This window comes from Cupressus sempervirens, chromosome 9 (genome assembly GCF_028749045.1).
Source record: "Cupressus sempervirens isolate cs-2001-9-10 chromosome 9, ASM2874904v1, whole genome shotgun sequence".
NCBI classification, from domain to species: domain Eukaryota; kingdom Viridiplantae; phylum Streptophyta; class Pinopsida; order Cupressales; family Cupressaceae; genus Cupressus; species Cupressus sempervirens.
In genome coordinates this window covers 561,500,257-561,519,922 of record NC_143126.1, presented here as the reverse complement: position 1 = coordinate 561,519,922, position 19,666 = coordinate 561,500,257, and the positions used below count along the sequence as shown (strand labels likewise).

At 33.1% G+C, this 19,666-nt stretch overlaps 1 protein-coding gene across 1 annotated transcript; it reads left to right on the top strand.

Moving 5' to 3' along the window:
• Positions 1-17,820: 17,820 nt before the first annotated feature.
• On the top strand, positions 17,821-19,424 carry LOC149539889 (disease resistance protein RPP2B-like). Its single transcript, XM_089802630.1, has 3 exons — positions 17,821-18,796; positions 18,893-19,171; positions 19,284-19,424. The coding sequence occupies exons 1-3, from the start codon at positions 17,864-17,866 to the stop codon at positions 19,422-19,424; spliced, it is 1,353 nt and encodes a 450-aa protein (XP_089658756.1). The 5' UTR covers positions 17,821-17,863.
• Positions 19,425-19,666: the final 242 nt, after the last annotated feature.

Genomic DNA, 19,666 nt, shown 5'->3' with positions numbered 1-19,666 from the left:
TGGACCTTGAATAACTGATTCACCCCCCCTCTCAGTTATTCTAAAGAATTATAACAATTGGTATCAGAGTATTGCTGCAAACTTAGTTTAAAGGGATTAGAAGCAGAAAAGATCAAAATGCCTAAGAGAGAAGTTCCCAAGCTCAACAAAGACAACTTTGTTGCATGGAAAAGCTTGATGAAGCTACATCTTGGATCCATAGGAGATTATGCCCAAAATTCAATTGTTACTAAACATGTTGATCCAACTAGTACTCTTACTACGGAAGATTTGTAAAACAAACAGGAACACAATCAGACAATGCTGGAAATTGCTTCTGCACTCAACTATGTTGAATTTGATGATATCAAAGGATGTGACACAACATTCAAGATGTGGAAAGCCCTATCAAAAATTTATGGAGGAGATAAAAATGTCCAAAGAGCAAAAAGAGAAAGCCTTAGAGGAAAGTTCAATGATATGAAAATGGAAGAAGGTGAGAATGTTGTTCAGTATGTTGCTAGAATAAAGGAAGTGGTAAGTGCAATAAGATGTTTGAGTGGTCAATTAGATGATGATACTATTAATAGTAATTTTTTGAGAACCTTACTCCCTTTCTATTCTATTAGAGTATCATCTATACAAGAGCTAAGATGTGTGCCACGAAACAATCTAAGTTTTGAAGGTATAGTGGGTAGAATCACTGCATTTGAGTTATCTAACTTTGACAACTATAGACCTGAGAATGTTGAATCTGCTTTCAAGGCCAAGCTATCACTAAAAGATGCTGAACAGGTGAAATCAAAGAAGGGAAGAAAGATGAAATATGCATCCAGTGATAGTAGCACTGATGAGGAAGATGTGAAACATTTGGAAGCATTGCTAGCTAGAAGATTACATAGAGGCAAAGGAAAATTCAAAGGTAAGTTGCCTATCATTTGTTTCAATTGCAATGAAGTAGGATATATTGCTACAAGGTGTACACAGAAAAAGGAATACAAGGAAGGTAACAAGTACAAAAATAGAAAAGAAGATGATAAGAGATATTACAAAGACAAAGGCAAGAAGTGTTATATTGTTGAAGAATATTCTGATGATAATGATGATGAAGTTCTCTACGTGGCCATGAAGGACCAATCTGATGAAGAAGAGCCTACATCACTAGTAACATGTATGAACACACATGACAGATGGATTATAGACAGCGGATGCTCACATCACATGACGGGAGACAAAATTAAGTTTGTTAACTTTACTCAGTATGATGGAAATAGTGTTAGATTTGACAATGATGCTCCATCTCAAATCAAAGGAAAAGGTTCCATTAAGCTTACAAAGAAAATTTCATGTGATAATGCATATTATGTTGAAGGACTAAACTACAATTTGCTAAGTGTCTCACAGTTAGGCAATGTAGGGTGCAAAGTAGAATTTGGAAATAAAACTACAAAAATCCATGATACCGATGGTAGATTAATAGGAAAAGGAGATCAAACAAGAAGTAATTTGTTTTATCTTGATCTGGAAAATACTTCTTGTTTCGTTGCAAAATTTGATGATGTGTGGTTATGGCATAGAAGGCTATGTCATGTCAACTTTGATAATTTGGTCAATATTAGTAAAATGAAGAAAGTCAAAGGTTTACCTAAACTGAAAAAGCCTAACAATATCATGTGCAAACAATGTTAGCTAGGAAAGATGACCAAGTCAAGTTTCAAGAGTAAAAACTATACATCTAAAAAAGTACTTGAGTTAGTCCATACTGACTTATGTGGTCCAATAGAAGTACAGAGCTACAAAGGAGATAAATATATAATGTTGTTTGTTGATGATTATTCTAGGATGATGACTGTTATGTTCTTAAAAAAAAAATCTGATGCTTTTCAAATGTTTAAGTGGTATGTGGCTAGAGTTGAAAAAGAAACAAGAAAGAGTTTGAAATGCCTGAGATCAAACAGGGGTGGTGAATTCACATCAAACAAATTTGAGATATTTTGCAAAGACAAAGGAATCAAGAGACAAACATCAACTCCTAGAACTCCCCCACAGAATGGACTTGCTGAGAGAAGAAATAGATCTATGATTGACTATGCCAGAACATTAATGATGGAAAATACTATTGCTCTAAAATATTGGGGAGAAGCTGTAAGTGTGGCTGCTCATACACTGAACTGAGTACAAGTCAAGAAAGGTACTAATGCAACACCTTTTGAATTATGGTATGGTCACTCACCCAATGTAAAGCATTTCAAAGTATTTGGTTGCAAATGCTTTATCCTTAAAGATACTAGAAATGGAAAATTTGATGCAAAAAGTGATGAAGGCATATTCCTTGGTTACTCCACTAGAAGTAAAGCATACAAGTGTTTAAATACTAACACTGACAAAATTGTGGAAAGTGAAAATGTAAACTTTGATGAGCATGCAAATGTCCAAGTTGAAAAACCTAAGAAAATGGATGACTATAGAACCTTTGTATATTCTTATGAAGGAATACCTATTGACGAGGATACTATCAATCAAATTGGAATTCAACAAGTTTCAGTCTCAGTCGAATCACAACCAGTGAATGCCGAGCTGCATTCAGAAGTCGAGTTGCAGAATGAAGGAAATGCTCATTCTGACTCTGAAGTCATTACACATGACAGAGATGTAGAACTACCTGACGACAAAGTGCATAGTGAACCTGAATTTGAAAGATCAAATATGGAAACAAGGATAGAACCAAGATTGTCCAAATATGTGAAATGGCATCACCCTACTGAACAGATAATTGATGACAAAGATGCAAGACCAATGACAAGGAATAAACTAAGAAATAAATCATGTTTTTAAAGCAAATTTGAACCTAATATAGTGTATGATGCATTACAAGATGGTGATTGGTATAAAGCTATGGAAGAAGAGATTGATCAAATAAAGAAGAACAAAACCTGGAGTTTGGTTCCTAGACCAGTTGACAAGAATGTGATTGGCACCAAGTGGGTATTCAGAAACAAGCTAGATGAGAATGGTGAGATTACTAGAAACAAAGCCAGACTAGTATGTAAGGGTTATGCTCAAGAAGAAGGATTAGACTATGGGGAAACATTTTCCCTTGTTGCAAGAATGGAAGGAGTAAGAACTTTACTTGCATAAGTTGCATATAAAGGTTTTAAAGTCTATCAGATGGATGTAAAGTCTACTTTTCTGAATGGTATATTGGAAGAGGAAGTCTATATTGAACAACCAGAGGGATTTGTTGATGAAAATAACAAGGATATGGTTTCTAAACTATATAAAGCACTCTATGGTCTGAAACAAGCACCTAGAGCATGGTATGAAAGACTTCACAAGTATCTAGTGTAAATAGGATTTGAAAGAACTGATGATAATAGCAACATGTACATCAAATCAGAAGAAGGTAAGTATATTATTATATCTGAAATCTTTGTGGATGACATAGTGTTTGGAGGAAAGGAAGTGCTTTGCAAAAGTTTTGCAGACAAAATGAAACATGAGTTTGAGATGTCTATGTTTGGAGAGATGAAATTTTCTGTTGTTTTGCAAGTACATCAACTAAAATATGGTATATTTATGACACAATCAAAGTACATCAAAGAGATACTTAAAATGTTTGGATTAGAAGACTCCAAACCAGTCAGCACACCAATGGCAATAGGACATAAGCTATCCAAAAATGATGTATCAGCTGCAGTTAATCAAAAAATATACAGATCCATGATTGAAAAACTACAATATGTTATACATAGCAGACCAGACATAGCATTAGCAGTTGGAATAGTGGCTAGATTCTCTACTAATCTTAAAGAGAATCATCTCATAGAAGTAAAAAGAATAATGAGGTATCTCAAAGGAACTGAAAATTTTGGCCTATATTATAAAAAGCATGAAAAGTTTGAGCTCAATGCATACACAGATGCAGATTGGGGAGGCAACATTGATGACAGAAAGAGCACAAGTGGAGGAGCATTATTTTTAGGTAAAAGACTAGTTACTTGGACTAGCAAGAAGTAAACATGCACATCCCAGTCCACTGCAAAATCAGAATATGTGGCAGCAGCAGTCAATTGCACAAACATTATGTGGCTCACACATTTATTGCAAGGAATGAAACAAGAGGTAACCAAACTTGTGATATTGTATTGTGATAATACAAGTGCTATAAACATATCCAAGAATCTAGTAATGCATGCAAAAACCAAGCATATTGCAATCAAGTATCACTATGTTAGAGAATTGGTAGAAGACAAACAAGTGAAGATGGAGTACATTCACACAAAGGAACAAACTGTAGATATCTTCACCAAACCATTGCCCAAGGATGCTTATGAATATCTTAGAGGCAAGTTGGGGGTAATGCCCCTAACTCAAGCAATTTAAAGCAAAGAAGCTGCCTTGCATCAATAGAAACAAATCATTAAAATATCAGAAGAATGATGCAGAAGGTAATAGCAGAAGTAGGAACTCCAAATCAGTCACAAGCATGGTGATAGAGGGAGACAATATGAGATGCAAAGTTTATATTTTGCATGATTAAGATGTTACATCTTTGGCATTTATGTCAAAGAGGGAGATATATGTAGAAAACTGGTCATTTATAAAGTAAGAGGGAGATATATATGAAAGAGGGAGATATATAAGATCAGTAGTAAGGATGTAGTAGTAAAGAGAACGTATGTAATTTTGGTGGTAACTAAGTTGATCGATTGATTAGTTTGGTTTGCCATCAATGCCAAAGAGGGAGATTGTTGGAAATGATTGAAAAGCTCATAAATGAAGAGTAATGGAATTGGTAAAGAATGTTTTCAATCATTTTTTTGTCATTAATGTCAAACTTACTACTTGCAGGAATGATAATTGCTTTAGTGATCCATATACTATAAGTTGGTTGACTGACAAGGAGGTGGCAATCAATAAGATGTAACTAGAGTACCTAGACAAAGGTTGAAGTTATGATGCTGTAATGAAGTATAAGGATCAGCTAAGCCATTGATGAAATAGTCTATTGATGAAATACTCTAAGACATAGAGGATAGACACACCAAGACATATCAAAGATGTAAGGTTTAGCTAAGTCATTTGTATAGCCTAACTAAGTTCATAAGAGAGTGCCGAGCAAGCTAGTTAGTGTCGAACAGATTCTTAGTTGAAGCCGAGCAAGTTCACCTTTAGAGTGTGCCAAGTGATCTTCAAGTGCTAAGTAAATATCAAGTGCCAAGTGATCTTCAAGTGCCAAGTAAATATCAAGTGCTGAGTGAAGATCAGATGCCAAGCAGAATACAAGAGCCAAGTAATATAGAGGGTGTCGAGCATCAGTAAACCAATAGATGCCGAATAGAATACAGGAGCCCAGTAATACAGAGGGCGTCGAGCATCAATAAACCAATAGTGCCGAGGTGTTGCATTATTTTTAAAATCGAAGATTCGCCAGATCTGAGCCAACATGGTAGTTATCTAGAATTCTGTGAACCAGATAGAAGATAAGAATGATGAGCTGGTGGCACAGAACACTACGTAAACCATTTTTGGAAAATACAATTGGATTCTAGACGAAGTTTCTAGATAAAAGCAAAATATGGGATAGATACATTGTATCTTACCTAATCTGTTGGAACCCTAAAGTTGGAAAGGGAGAATCGAGCAAGAAAGGTATTCTAGATTTCTATTTAAGGAGTCATAAGGTCATGAAGCATAGTGTGGTGTGGTGGTCAAGCATGAAATTATGAAATGTTGAAGAAAGTGATAAGGTGGAAGAGAGCACAGATACTCTGCTTCAATAGGTGACCATAGATATGATTGCATTGGTGTAATGAGTAAGAAGACTCAAGATGAAAAAGTTTGAGATGACAAGCTTTCAGAGCTGCAGCGATTAAAGCCAAGCAAAGGATTGAACTGAAGTGTGATCTGTAATCTGCAAGATATGTTGTAAGTTGTATCAGATCAAAAGTCATTATTGTTACTCTCAGGTAATTGTAACAATTAAGATAAACCCTATGGACTTAGGTTGGTTTAATAGCCATGTTGTAAATCTTTTAAGAGGGAGACATTCCAAGTGAATGTTCCAAAGTCCTTTAACTAGGCCCATTCCTAACAGTATGGTGAAATCCTCTAACAATGTCACATTTAACAATGTGTTGTAGCCTTTAACAGGGCAAACCATTAGAAGTGGTTGAAATCAATTGCGTAGTTATTTTGTGAGTATCATCCCCACCCTAGTTTTACCTTCTTATTCCTAGAGGGTTTCTGGGTTATCAAATTCTTAGTGTTATGGTGTGATGCATGTCTACTTTTCATAATTTTTTAAATGTTCAAATTACATGCATGATAGTTTTAGTTGTGTGCTATTGAGGATTGACAGAAAAAGTGGCATTGGACCTTGAATAACTAATTCACCCCCCCCCCCCCCCCCCCCTCTCAGTTATTCTAAAAAATTATAACAAGTGCAACATCATTTGTAACTCTCTATTGAAGCCTCAAGTCTATTTGCAATTAGTGTGGGAAAAGTCTATAGAAACTCTTGCCACCCATAACTTGGGTTGGAAGCAGTCTGAAAAGGTGTCCAACAAATTTGTGACCTCTAGCTCTAGTTTTCCTATAAAGTAGGGATTTTGTGAAGAACCACAATAGTATGAAATAGGTGCCAAATGTTGAAACATAGACAATGCATGTGGATTTTTTTTGCATGCATAAATGAAGAGAAGAAACAACATTTCATTCCAATCGCAATTCCATGTCATCTTCATTGTTTATTATGTTGTTGGAATTCTATTTATTTAGAATTTAAACAAGAAAATTCTAAAGAGGATTGAAATTTTTTTTTGAAGAAAGTGAATTGAACAATTATATATTGAATGTCAAGTTAAAAAATAAATGGTAAAGAAACAAGACCAAGTGTAACATTTTGCAAAGACAAGACTCCACTTACTAAAAATTGTCTACAATGCATTAAAAATTGAGTAGTGTGTATGGGAGGCTAGTAGAGATGCTAATAGTTGTACAAGAACATGGAGAGATGTGCATTCTCTTAATTTGCAAAGAAAACACATAATATTAAAAGCTAATAAAAGTTGGAACATAATTAACATCAAAGTGTTAGTAGAATCTAAAATTTTCACCATTTAAGATTGCAGAGTTGTATTTCTACACTTATCACAAGAGAGGGATGATTATTAATTAAAAAATCACCATAGTTGTATTTGTACACTTATCACAAGAAAGGAAAGATTATTAAAAAGGGTTAAAATTGAGATATGCAAACATTTCCCACACTCTAGATTCACTTTTAGTATTTCAAATTCCCATGCATGGCAAGCATTCATAGATGTTTAGAAGTTGAAATTAATATTTTAAACGTGTATTTTCAATTATTGAATTATATATAATATTCAATTCATTTATTTTTATAGAAAAACTTATTAAAATCTAAACTAAAAACATATTTTTATTTATTTATTAAATTTGATATTTAATTACAAAACAATATCAATATTTGAACTTGTTTAAAAACAACATTGATGGTTCTTCTTGGGAAAATCCTGGTCTAGTTGGTATTGGAGGAGTTGGACATGATAGTTCTGGTGATATTCAGTTTCTATTTTCTATATACAAAGGTTACCATACTAATGACCTCATGGAAGCCTTGGCTATCTTGGTTGCAGTGGAACAGTATTGTCAACATGGCTGGAAAAGAATTATCTGTGAGACTGACTCGTAGGTGGTTGTGAATTTATTGAATAGAAGGAAACTTGTGCATGTGGATTGGCATTTGGCTCTGGTTATTCAACAAATCATTCAATTAAGAAGTTCTTTGGATTTTGTGTCTTTTATGCATAAACCTCGTGAGTGGAATGATGTGGCTGATTGTTTAGCTAAATGAGTCTCTGAGCAAGGGCCGTCTTGGAATATTATTGATCATAGGATGCTTACCCTTGATTTATCTTAGATGCTAGTTCAACTTGTGGAACAGGATAAAACTTTGTAGTTCCCTTTGTTTCTTGTGTTGTTCTGATCTCTTTGGTATTCAATAAAAATTTTACCCCTCTTTTAGTAAAAAAAAATAAAAACATAGAAAGTATTATTAAGTCTCTAGAGTCTAACTTGTATATCTAAACATAAAAACTAAATAATTATTTCCAACAATTCAAATAATTTTTCAGATATTTTAATTTTAATACAATTTAAATTTTGAACTTATAATTTAATTTATTAAATTTATATTTAATTTTAAAATAACATTATATTATTGGCTCTCTTCTCTTGTACATATTACTCTCTCTATATGTCTCTCCTTGGAATCTTTATCTTTAAGGCCCCGTTTGGTTGCTGGAATATGAGTGGAATAGGAAAACGAAATTAGAATATGTTTTATATTCGCTGTTTGGTAAGCTCAATTAGAATTGGGAATAGGAAGACATATTCCAATTTTGCCCCTAAAATGAGTATATGTCTATGCCAAAAAATATCTGTTATTCGAATAGTTCATTTCCATTCCCATTCTGATTTTCCATTAAAAAAAAAAAATTTAATTTTTTTAAAATTTTTTTAAAAAAAATTTTTAAAATAAATTTTTTTTTTTAAAATTTTTTTTTTTGATTTTTTTTTTTTTAAAATTTTTTTTTTTTACTTTTACTTTTTAAATTTTTTTTTAATAACATTTTTTTAAATTATATCTATTTGTTTTAAAAAATGAAAATGAAAATGAATTAACTAAAAAAATAATAAATTAAATTTTTTTTTAAGAAAAATGTTTTTAAAAATACAAAACTTAACCTTATTCCTATTCTATTTTTGTACAACCAAACAATAGATTAACATATTCCCAGTCGAATTCCAAGTGCACCAAACATGATTGGAATTGCCTATTTCTATTCCCATTCCTCATTTCCATTCCCATTCCATTTTTCTATTCTAATTTTCTATTCCTATGCCAGCAACCAAACGAAGCCTAAATTCCATCCACATATCTCTTTTTCTCCTTACTCCTTAAACAGAAACTTCGACGCAGTACTATTAAATTATGCAAGAGTTTGATCTTCTTAAAACTCCTTCATAAGGTTCCATTCAAAGAAGCATTACCTTTGTAGCTTATTGAAATAGTTTCATGCCTTGTGATTCCCTCTTCTTGGAGTTGAACGCAGAATGGCCCCTCTCTATGCAAGTGTGTGTACGCAGCTGAGACTGTGATTTGGTAACCTTATAAATCCGGTCATTACCTATCTATGGTATAAGAAGATTGGATTTATTTTCTATGTATAGAATATGTATGTGAAAGAGTTCTTAGAGCAAACTAGAAATGCTTTCCATTTGTGATGTTCCTTGAATTTTTTTTGGAACTTATACTTGACCGTGGATCTTTATATGATTGGTGATTTAAAAAATAGAAAGAGTTCCGCGTGATATTCATATTAGAAGGAATGATGAATGGAAGTTGATTATCATTGCATGTCTTTGAATGTTTTTGAAAAACTTCAAGAAGCGTCCTGCATTGTAAGCACCTTGAGCACCTTTATGAACTGACGTGATCATGTGCGTTCCCTTGTGCTCTTGTTTGAACTTTTATTCTTATGTACACCTAAATAAATTTATGTCTATTTCAGATAGAACATCTCAACAAGATCAATCTATGTCTATGTTAAGTTTATTGTTATTGAGGTAGAAGGAAGATGTCAAAATAAGTTAGACAAATAAAGGAAGATTTTGATCTTATGCTTGATGAATGATGTGTACCTTTGTTGTAATGATATTGTTACATTGATATTTGTAAAAATCTTGTCAATGTACATAATTCTATTAGCCATGCTAAATTTACATTATTAGACCTCTTTTAGTTGGGTTGAGTATCTTTTGAATATCAAGAAAGATTTTGGAAAAGCATAAATGCTTCATAGTAGGGTTGAAACACATTCCTACAATATTTCCACCTTTTTTTTTGTAGGGCAAGTGTTTGGAGTTCTTGCAAAGAACGTCTTTATATTGGTGTACTATGATTCTTTGTATGAACCTAGTGATCTATGGTATTGATATTGATATTTTTATTTATGTTAGTTGATGACCCATATAAATTCTTTGTGACATTGCAAATTATGATCTTGTTGGTCTATGTAGAACTGCTATTTTCTCACCACACGAAGATATATAGAAACTCATGTTCCTTGGTTGCACAAAAACTATTGCTAAAACAATATGGGCTACTTTTATTCTTTGTTCTTACATATTATACTACAGACTTTATGAAAAGCAAAACAAAACCTCAAAATAAATTTAAACAATTGATTAAGTCGTGTTTATATTTTAGAATGTGATTGCTTAAGAGTTCAAGCAATAACATTTTATATAACATTTCTACATATAATTGTTTTAGAATGTTATCATAATATAGGTCTCAAATTAAAAACTCTAAATTATCAAATTTACACATTAATATCATGAACTATGAATGTATGATGACATAAATAGGCCTACAAAATTTTAAGACTCGAACATCAGCTAATAAAACAAACAAAGTAGCATAAAAAGTTAGAAGTTAGAAATATCAAGATTTTTGGTTGACAAACTTCTTTTTTTATCATTTTTCTCCCTAGACTTTGTCCTCAAAGCTTGTCTATATTACTCAAATATATAGAAACCTTCTCAAGCCTCCATACTAATTAAATTTTGTTAAAAAAACAATCCCCTATCACTACTATGTTTGCTAGTTATGTCATCAAATTCATTGCATTGCACTTTATTTCTGGCAGTCAAAATTTCCCATATTAAACTATTGAACAATTCAATCTTCATTTCTATATATAAATCACTGATAATTTAATAAGACTATTGCAAATTGAATCGTCAATACCTTCCAATATATGTTGCAAACTAAAACAACCACTTGTCTGATCTACCTCTCTAACCTTTGCAGGTTTGTAATATTTAAAGATTTATTAGTCTTGACAAATAGAGGATCATATAAATGACAATTGAGGAGTATAATTAGAATTTGCAAAATGTGCAGTGTTATTCAGTCCAAGTATACTACAATGGCATTACCAATGATGAGCTTGGGAGCATTTTTACTCTAGGTATTTTAATGCCTTTTTGAAGCTTTCGAAGGTTTATTGAGGACTTAACCAACTTTCAAAACCAAACAATGAAAATTGAACCTGATGGCAATGACATTTTGGGATTATAATTGGAGTATAAAATGTATGCAGTGGTAATCTTTGGAAAACTGGCAATTGATTGGGAGTTTACTTATTTACTTTCACCATAGGATTATTTGGCATAGAAAAATTGAAACTTAAAAAGATTATTTTATTGGGATCAAAGTTATAATCTATTTCAGCTTAACTAATTTTAGGTGGCATTATAGATACTCATATTTAAATAAGTTATTCATTATTATTAACAAAGATGTTAAAGTATTAAGGAAGAAAAATAATTGTTCTTAGTCATTTAAAAGAATTATTGATTTTATTTTTTATCTATCATAGTGAATTCTTTGTTAATTAGGATTTGTATATTTTTTATGGTAAATACTAAATTTCTATTATCAAAGTTAAGACAAACAATTGTAACTATGAACCATCATTCGAGCAATTATGAATACTTTTTGCAGTGTAAAATTAGATCTAATACACAACCCTATGTCAAAATGCAAATAAAGGATCGACCACTTAGTTTAATAAATATGTTTATTTTTCATAATAAAATGCACTCTATCTATTTTAAAGATGGTATCCAAATGTTGGAGTACAACTTAGAGGACACACTCATATGAAATTAACCTGAAAATTAAAAAAATAAGAAATGATACAAAGAATACATGATTGCCAATCTAATCTGGAATTTCTATTTTAAATACAAATACATCCAATAAATTGTATAGTTCAATATTTTCACATTGTAGATAGATTAGATAATGCTACTTCTTAGTGGGTGTACTCTAATTTCTACAATAAGATTGTATTATGATACAAAACATGCTCAAATACTTGTCTATAAACACCATTATTTCCTAACTTTTCTCATATTAAACAAATACTAGAAATGTAGTTTTCTAAAGTAATATTTATGGGTATTTGAAGGGCATCACTTCACAATTCGGATCTATTGTTCTTCTTTGAATGACACAAATCAGTGCTCTTTTTCAACATAGTTTTTATATCATCATTTATTTTTATCATAACTAATTAAAATAAAAGGGAAATTTAAATCAAAGACTAATGTTTTGGGATGTATGCAATTTGGTTGTGCTATGACATTTGAATTATACAAGTTTGCAGGTGAAACCTATATTATATACACATGCAATGACTTCAAAAGAGGATCATGTATATAACCAAACCAATAAAATGATTGTGTTAGATGACATAGACATTCATCATTTGGCAGGTTTGATGAAGATATGTCTAATAGAGATTGTGTGAGTAGACTACATATCTACTTCCTTGTAGCACTTGTACATATATAAAAGAGATGTAGTAATACAGTCCAAGATAAATACCAAAACTATCTCTCTTTATCTCTATGATGACTCCAAAGCAAGCACCAATTATCAACTCCTTATATCTTCTACCATTCACATAGAAACGGGCTGAATTTGACATCATGCAGACTCTGCTACTATGATAATGATAAAATCTTCATCCAAAGCTATCTTGCCAAATCACATAAATCAACATAAATCAATTCAATTTTAATTATTATTTGATATTTATTTTTATTAGATACTGCAGAAAGATGTGATACACCAACATAGAACATATTTACTATTTATATTACAAGAAACATGGACTCTACATGTATCACAACTCTTGTTCTTAGTTATTTTTAAAAGTCTCAACATTAGACGAATCCAATTGTGAGCTTGACTTTAAATAATTTAAATCATTTCAATTTCTTCCTTTACGAAATTCTAAAACCTTGAAATAATTTTTGATTCACTTATTGTAAGAACGAGGAATGTTTTTCACATTTGCAAGGATATTATACCTGGAAAACTAATGACCACATTATGGCAGATTTGACCAAGACTTGAGTTAAATGGATAGTGTGGAGCATAAGTCAGCCTCATCAACTTGACACAAACCTACTTCTATTATTGTTCTTTCTTCGTTTGTCATGATGGAATAAGCTGGAGAGCAATTTCATCTTTTTCTAACATTGATAATTGAAAAAAAAAAGCTACTAGGGGAAGAGATCCAGTAGCTCAGGCTAATTTCTTTCATCTAGATTTCTTAAATTATAGGTCAAATTATGCTGATTTTTTTGGTGTATCTTCATAGGTGACTCAAAAGCTTAAAGCAAAGATTTCAGCATTTGGACATTTACTCAAAAGCTAATTATATTCTTGGATAATTTGTCTACAGAAAAAATCTAGTGATGGCCCAATTGGAGAGATTGAAAAAGTTTGTATAGAAGTGCTCAAAGGCTCTGAGAAAATTCCTCAAATAGGAATAGCACTTTGTATGTTGGGATCTGTATTAGAGAGATTTATTCAGATGTCTGATAACAAAAGTGAATGCCTTGATGTTTTGAGAAGGATGCTTAATCTTGGCAAGCAAATTGTGCAGTTGAATGTGCAAATTCCAGATCAGAAGGAGAAACTAAATGAGGGAATTTAGTGCATCATTGTAGGAACCACTATGTGCATCTCCCAACTTGCAAGGGCCAATATTTTCAGGTCAGTATATATTTTTTGGCTCAATCAATATTAGATGTTGCAAGTTAGATAGGGGAAGAGATCTAATAGTCGCTCAAGCTAATTTTGCTTATTTAGATTTCCTAAACTGTAAGTTAAATTATGCCAATTTTTTCGGTGTACTTCTGTAGGTGACTCAAGAACTTAAAGCTAAGGTTTCAGCGTTTGGGCATTTACGGATATTATACTCACCCGATACCCATTATGTCACCCCCCAATAATCGCTCACCAAAAAAGTAGTATGTTTGACACAAATGGATCAATCAGCAACCCAAAAATTATAAAATGATAAACTATTAGTACATGTGTGATCGGCTATTAGTACTTTTGTTATCAGCTATTAGTACATGTGTTATCATTTTTTAGAACTTTTATAAAGTGATAATTGAGAATATCTATCATGAAACCCTCATGATCATTAGACCCCCTTACAACTACTGGATCTCTTACCCTACTCTGTTATAACAATCCGTCTCACAAATATCTCTCCTTTTGTTACTAATGGGATTTTAAAGAATTGCCTGTTTTCGACTATGCTTTCTAAAACTAATATGAATTCATCAAATAGAAGCCCTCCCATTTATTCTGTAGTTTTATTGTTTAACATGGATTGCTTTTTAGTTGCAGCATCTTGGGCCACTTCTAGTGATAGTTTCAATTCTCTTTATTGCAATCTTTCAATTTCTCTCCTCTTCTTAAGTGATTATCAATATTTTATTGATCTTCAACATCTTCATGACACTTACCCATCTTCTGTGGCTTAAATGCTTTGGCAGTCACATTCAAAAACCCTCCATTCATTATAATTCTACCAATTGTTTTAAGTTTACACATTTTAATAATTCTATTCATTGATCAATCCAAGATTCTCTGATTTTCCTCTACGAAAAAATATCAAATACCAGAAAATAGAAGAAGAAAACTAGAGATCCAGGGGATATTGTCCTACTTGAGCAGAACACGACCGCAAAAGATAATAAATTCTAGGACCGCTGTTTCCAAGAGACACATAGATGCACACATGTTATCATATTGACTTCTATGTAGAGCGATCTTTGCACTGCCTTAAATCTTGAAGGGCTGATGTATTCACTGTTGTAGCAGAGGTGAATGCTGAAAATTCACTGGACCTTGATGAGATGCTGAGTTTCAATAGACAAGAAACACTCCTGGATGAATACGGAGATGATTTCAGTGATAGATACGAGGCTTCGATTCACTGTTTATTGCCATCAAAACTATAAATCGCTGGCCTTGAAGATGAGTATGCTGTAAACGAGAGATTATATGCTGACTGGGCTACGAGAGAAACAAAGTTCTGAATCAAGGGATGCCAAATACCAATTGAGCAGTTATACGCTGACATTGATGAGACCAGTCTTCAACCACTCATGCGGTAGAGTATTGGCTGTTTTGAAGATAATATTTACTGATTTTAAATGAGTACAATCTCTCTTTTTTTAATAAAGAGATCACCGAAATCAAGTTCATTCAGAATGAAGCTATGTCTGATACAAATGTTAGATTTAATTCTGGGAGGCAGTTAAGCCATGTCACAGATTTCCAAAAAGGTACTGACCACAAAGTCAACAATCTCCCCCTCATCACCCCTTGGGCTTCAGCACCCACTGAAAGGAGACTCCAACACATGACACAAAACTCTGATACCAATTGTTGGAATCATTTGCATTGCACAAAAGTTTAAACTATCAATACCTGATACAAATGTCAGATTTAGTCCAATCCATGGAAAGTGGTTAAGCCATGCCACAAATCTTCAAGAAGGTGCTGACCACCAAGTCAACAAGGATAACCACCAGTACTGACCTTAAACTATAGGAAGAACACTTTAAGAATGCTTAAACAAATAAATATAGAGCTCATCGATAACAGGGATATGGACTCAAATCCTCCTACAAGTAGGAAAGTTATGCTATCTATTACCACCTCTTCACTCAATGTAGGAAAGTTATGATATCTATGACCACCTCTTCACTCAATTTATTTCAGTTGGAGTCCATTGATTCCATCAATTCTTGAAAAACAAAAATCTGTCTTAATATTCTCCCTGTTGGATTTCCTGGTTTGAATCTCATAACATATAATCTCTGATAACCTCGTTCTGCATTTAATAGCATAATGAAGTGTCAGTTCCTGAAATATTCATGAGACTGACTCTTATTACAGCAAGGAGGCCACTAAACATCCTTTCCATATCTTCTAACATGGGTTTTCTCTGAAATTTTATTAAATATATGTATCTGAAAGCTATAGATCTAAATTCATCAACATCACTAAATTTTTCTTTAACAACCCAATTTTGAAATGCATCTTTAAATGGAGGCTGTAGCCTAATAAATATATTCTGCAGTGAGTGAGGCTTGTTTATGGCTCCCAGTAGAACCATCTCAAATGCTTGTATTGCTCCCCTACCACCATGGTGATTGATTGATTGATGGATTTTTCATCATGAGTGAGACACTTGAGACTACATGAAATTTCGTACCTTTAAACTTTCAAGAAGGCAACTTAATTTCACAATCATCTCAAATGCCTCCTCACTTAGCTCGATGCATTGAAGGCTGCAGTTAACAAGTCAAGACAAACCTTGAAATAGGGGAGGCAGTTTTGTCATGGTAAAATGGCTGAGAGAGAGGGATGTAAGGGTTTCATGACATAAAAACATTGATTAAGAAACCTCTATTGCTGGCTCTACCATTCAGATCCATGCATTTTACTCCCAACTGAGAAATCCACAAAAGCCAAACATCAACCCTACTTCCAAATCTTTTACAATTCTCAAGCTCAAATTTATCGAGGTCAACATAATGCTCGTGAAGGATCTTCTCAATAATATCCGCCTTTTCCTTTTTAGAGCAGCAAGTCCAATTATAAGAAAAAAATTCTTCAGAGAATTTGAGATACGGTAGCTTAGTCCATGCCCTTCGCCATTTTTTAGCAACAGCAGAAAAATCCTTTGCCTTGGTAGAAGAAACAAATCAGCATAACTCGTTGCCATCTCTGTTTAGATATCTAGATTCGGAGCCGTTGAAAGTACATAGTTCAATTTTCAATTGGGTCTCTGTCTTATGCTTACTGTATTAATAATGATTGAATCTCCTTCAATTAGCAAATGGAACATTAGAGTTTCTCTTCTAATTTCAATCCTAGAAACAGTGCCCAAGTCTCAGCAACAATATTTGTACAATCTTGTACTTTACTATAGAAGATAACAATAATTCCGATGAATTTCTATAGTTCTTGCTGAGAGTGTAAATATCTATTTTAAGTATTCTTTTCACTTTTTTTTTTCGTTTTTTCTTTCAAGAAATTTTCATTTTCTCTGCTTTCTCATTATCACATTCTCCATACTGTTTCAATTCCACTATAACTTTTCTCATTGAAATTTTATTTGTTAAGCTTACTTTGGTAATCTTTTATTTGCTTCTATCTCTGCTGTATTTTATTTGTCTTTCAATTTGGTTATCCTCTTTTTCATATCCCAATACAACTTCTTGTTGTCCACAACCATGGCCTATATTGCACTCTAGAGAATTGGGAGCTAATATAATGAATTGTATACTCCCTATATCTTACAGTATATTTATATATCAAATTGATGTGAACAATATTTATTGTTACAAGTTAGATCATAATCTAGTTCTTAAAGGATCAAATCATAAACTTTTGATAAAGAAAATATATTACTTACATGAAAACTGATTAGAATAATTTTGATTATAATAAAAAAATATAGATTCAAAACAAACAGATAATAATCCAAGCTGACAGTAGTTGGATATCTTTTCAATCAGCATTATTAATGTAAAACCAATGTCTTGATTGTGTGAAGGTTTCTTACCGCTACAGTGAATGGGGAGAGTTTAAAGGCTTTTCAAATGAAAATAGACCGCTTGTATATGGACATCCAATTGTTGACTACAATTGGCATAGGCAAAAGAGTAATTGACATTGGAGACAGTGTGCCAAAGATTACTTCCGAAGCACAGGAAATCTATGCGTACCAACCAACAGGTATGATATTTTCAAGTTTAAAGATCTTTTCAACTCTAAGTTATCTTAGTTATGGTTTGTGTTTGCCGCAAATTTTGACGAAGTTTTTCCATAAACTTTAAAGTTGGAATTGAGAGGGCACAGGAGAATGTAATTCAACTTCTTGATTTGGATGCACAAGACACAATGCCCGTTGTTGTGGTTGTCTATGTTTTTGGTGGCATTGGTAAGACAACATTTGCTGATGCCGTTTATGCCCAGCTCAACCTCCGATCATATACACATTGCAGAATTCATATGGATCAGGATTGTACCAGCAATGATGTTAAGAGCAATCAAGAACAGATTTTGAATGGGTTGTTCAGAGACAACATAACATTGAAAAACTGTGACGAAGGTCGGGCAAGGTTGCGATTATTTGTCCAAGAGAGTCACAATCACCCTGTATTTCTATATATTGACAACGGTCTCAAAAGTAGAGATCTTGAGCAACTTCTACCTCAACGCTTAGGCACATGTCTTCCACCAAAGAGTAGAATACTTGTCACTACTCGAAACCTGCAGGAGACTGACATATTTGCTGGCAGAAATATTGAACGCCTACAATATAATGTGAATCCTCTTCCAGAAACAGAGGCTAGAAAGCTTTTGTTGGAGAAAGTCACTGACTACAATGATAAGGATAATATAGACAACCTCCTACAGATGTGTGGTGGGGTTCCGCTATTACTAGAATTAGCTGGTTCACAATTGGCTATAAACAGGGGAAATCCAAAGAATATAGTCTTACAAATGCTTAAAGGAGGAGAGAAGGTCAAGGAGAGAGATATAAGCGAGCGTATGGTTGATTTTGTATATGACAGATTGTTACCACCTGTTCAGGAGGCCTTTCTAGACATTGCATTCTACTTTTATAGTTGGCGTAGTGGTAAAGTGGCCAGCATAGTTGGAGAGGAGGAATTCAGAACTCTAAAAGCTGCCTCATTCGTCAAGACAGATGAAGATGGTTTTCTGATTGTTCATGACATTGTTCGAGCAAGAGGGAAAAAGTTGTCAGAGCAAGAGGGAAATAGAATCAGAGATCCTGAGAGTTTAGTGGAATGTTTGAAAGATGAAGAGGTATGCCATACTTAGAGTGCTCATAATTTCTTTTTTCCCTAAAAGTGCACTTGTTGTTCACAATCATAATGATATTTATGGTTTATCTTTGTGCAGAAACTCAGCAAATTGAAAGGCATTTATTTTGATGAAAAATATGAGCAGCCTCCAGTAGAAATTAATTGCCATCATCTTAATTACATGAGCAATTCGTTAAAAGTGCTACGCTATAGAGGATCGCAAATAACATTCACACAGAAATGTCTAAAACCATTCAAACAACTCGTGTTTCTTAGAATTGATAGTGAAGTTCCTGATTTACCAATGGAGTTTGACAAGCTTGAGCATATCGTCTACTATAATGGCCCGTTGATGCAAGGCATGAATTTGTATGAGGTAAGATGTGGCTTAACAATTCAGACCATATTTACAATTTCAATTATATTTCATTAGATTATATAATAGCACTTGACATAACCTTTTTCATAATTATTGTGCCAACGTGTAGTTTCCTCCAAGCCTGCGCTATATGTACATTGAGGATTATTCAGAGAACAGAGTAGCATATTCTAAAATTCCTCCCAATGTAACTCCAGCTTCTTCACTTGTAGAATTAGACTTATATGATTTGAATATCCTTCCCAATTGAGAGATATCAGCAGTCTAAAACATCTTACACTAGTAAGATGCGATGAATTGAAAGAGTTGCCTTCAAACATTGGGCAATTCAGCGATTTGACAGCTTTGCAAATAAGGAATTGTTGTGCATTAAGAGCATTACCTTCAAACTTTGGGCAGCTCAAAAAATTAGAAAAGTTGGATTTGTCGTACTGTTCTGGGTTAGCAGAGTTGCCTTCAGATTTTGGTCAGCTACAAAATTTGAAAAAGTTG

Coding starts and splice junctions, on each gene's coding strand:
- LOC149539889 (XM_089802630.1), top strand. CDS start 17,864: ATGCCCGTTGTTGTGGTTGTCTATGTTTTTGGTGGCATTGGTAAGACA. Junction 18,797..18,892: donor AATGTTTGAAAGATGAAGAG/GTATGCCATACT, acceptor ATCTTTGTGCAG/AAACTCAGCAAATTGAAAGG. Junction 19,172..19,283: donor AAGGCATGAATTTGTATGAG/GTAAGATGTGGC, acceptor GCCAACGTGTAG/TTTCCTCCAAGCCTGCGCTA.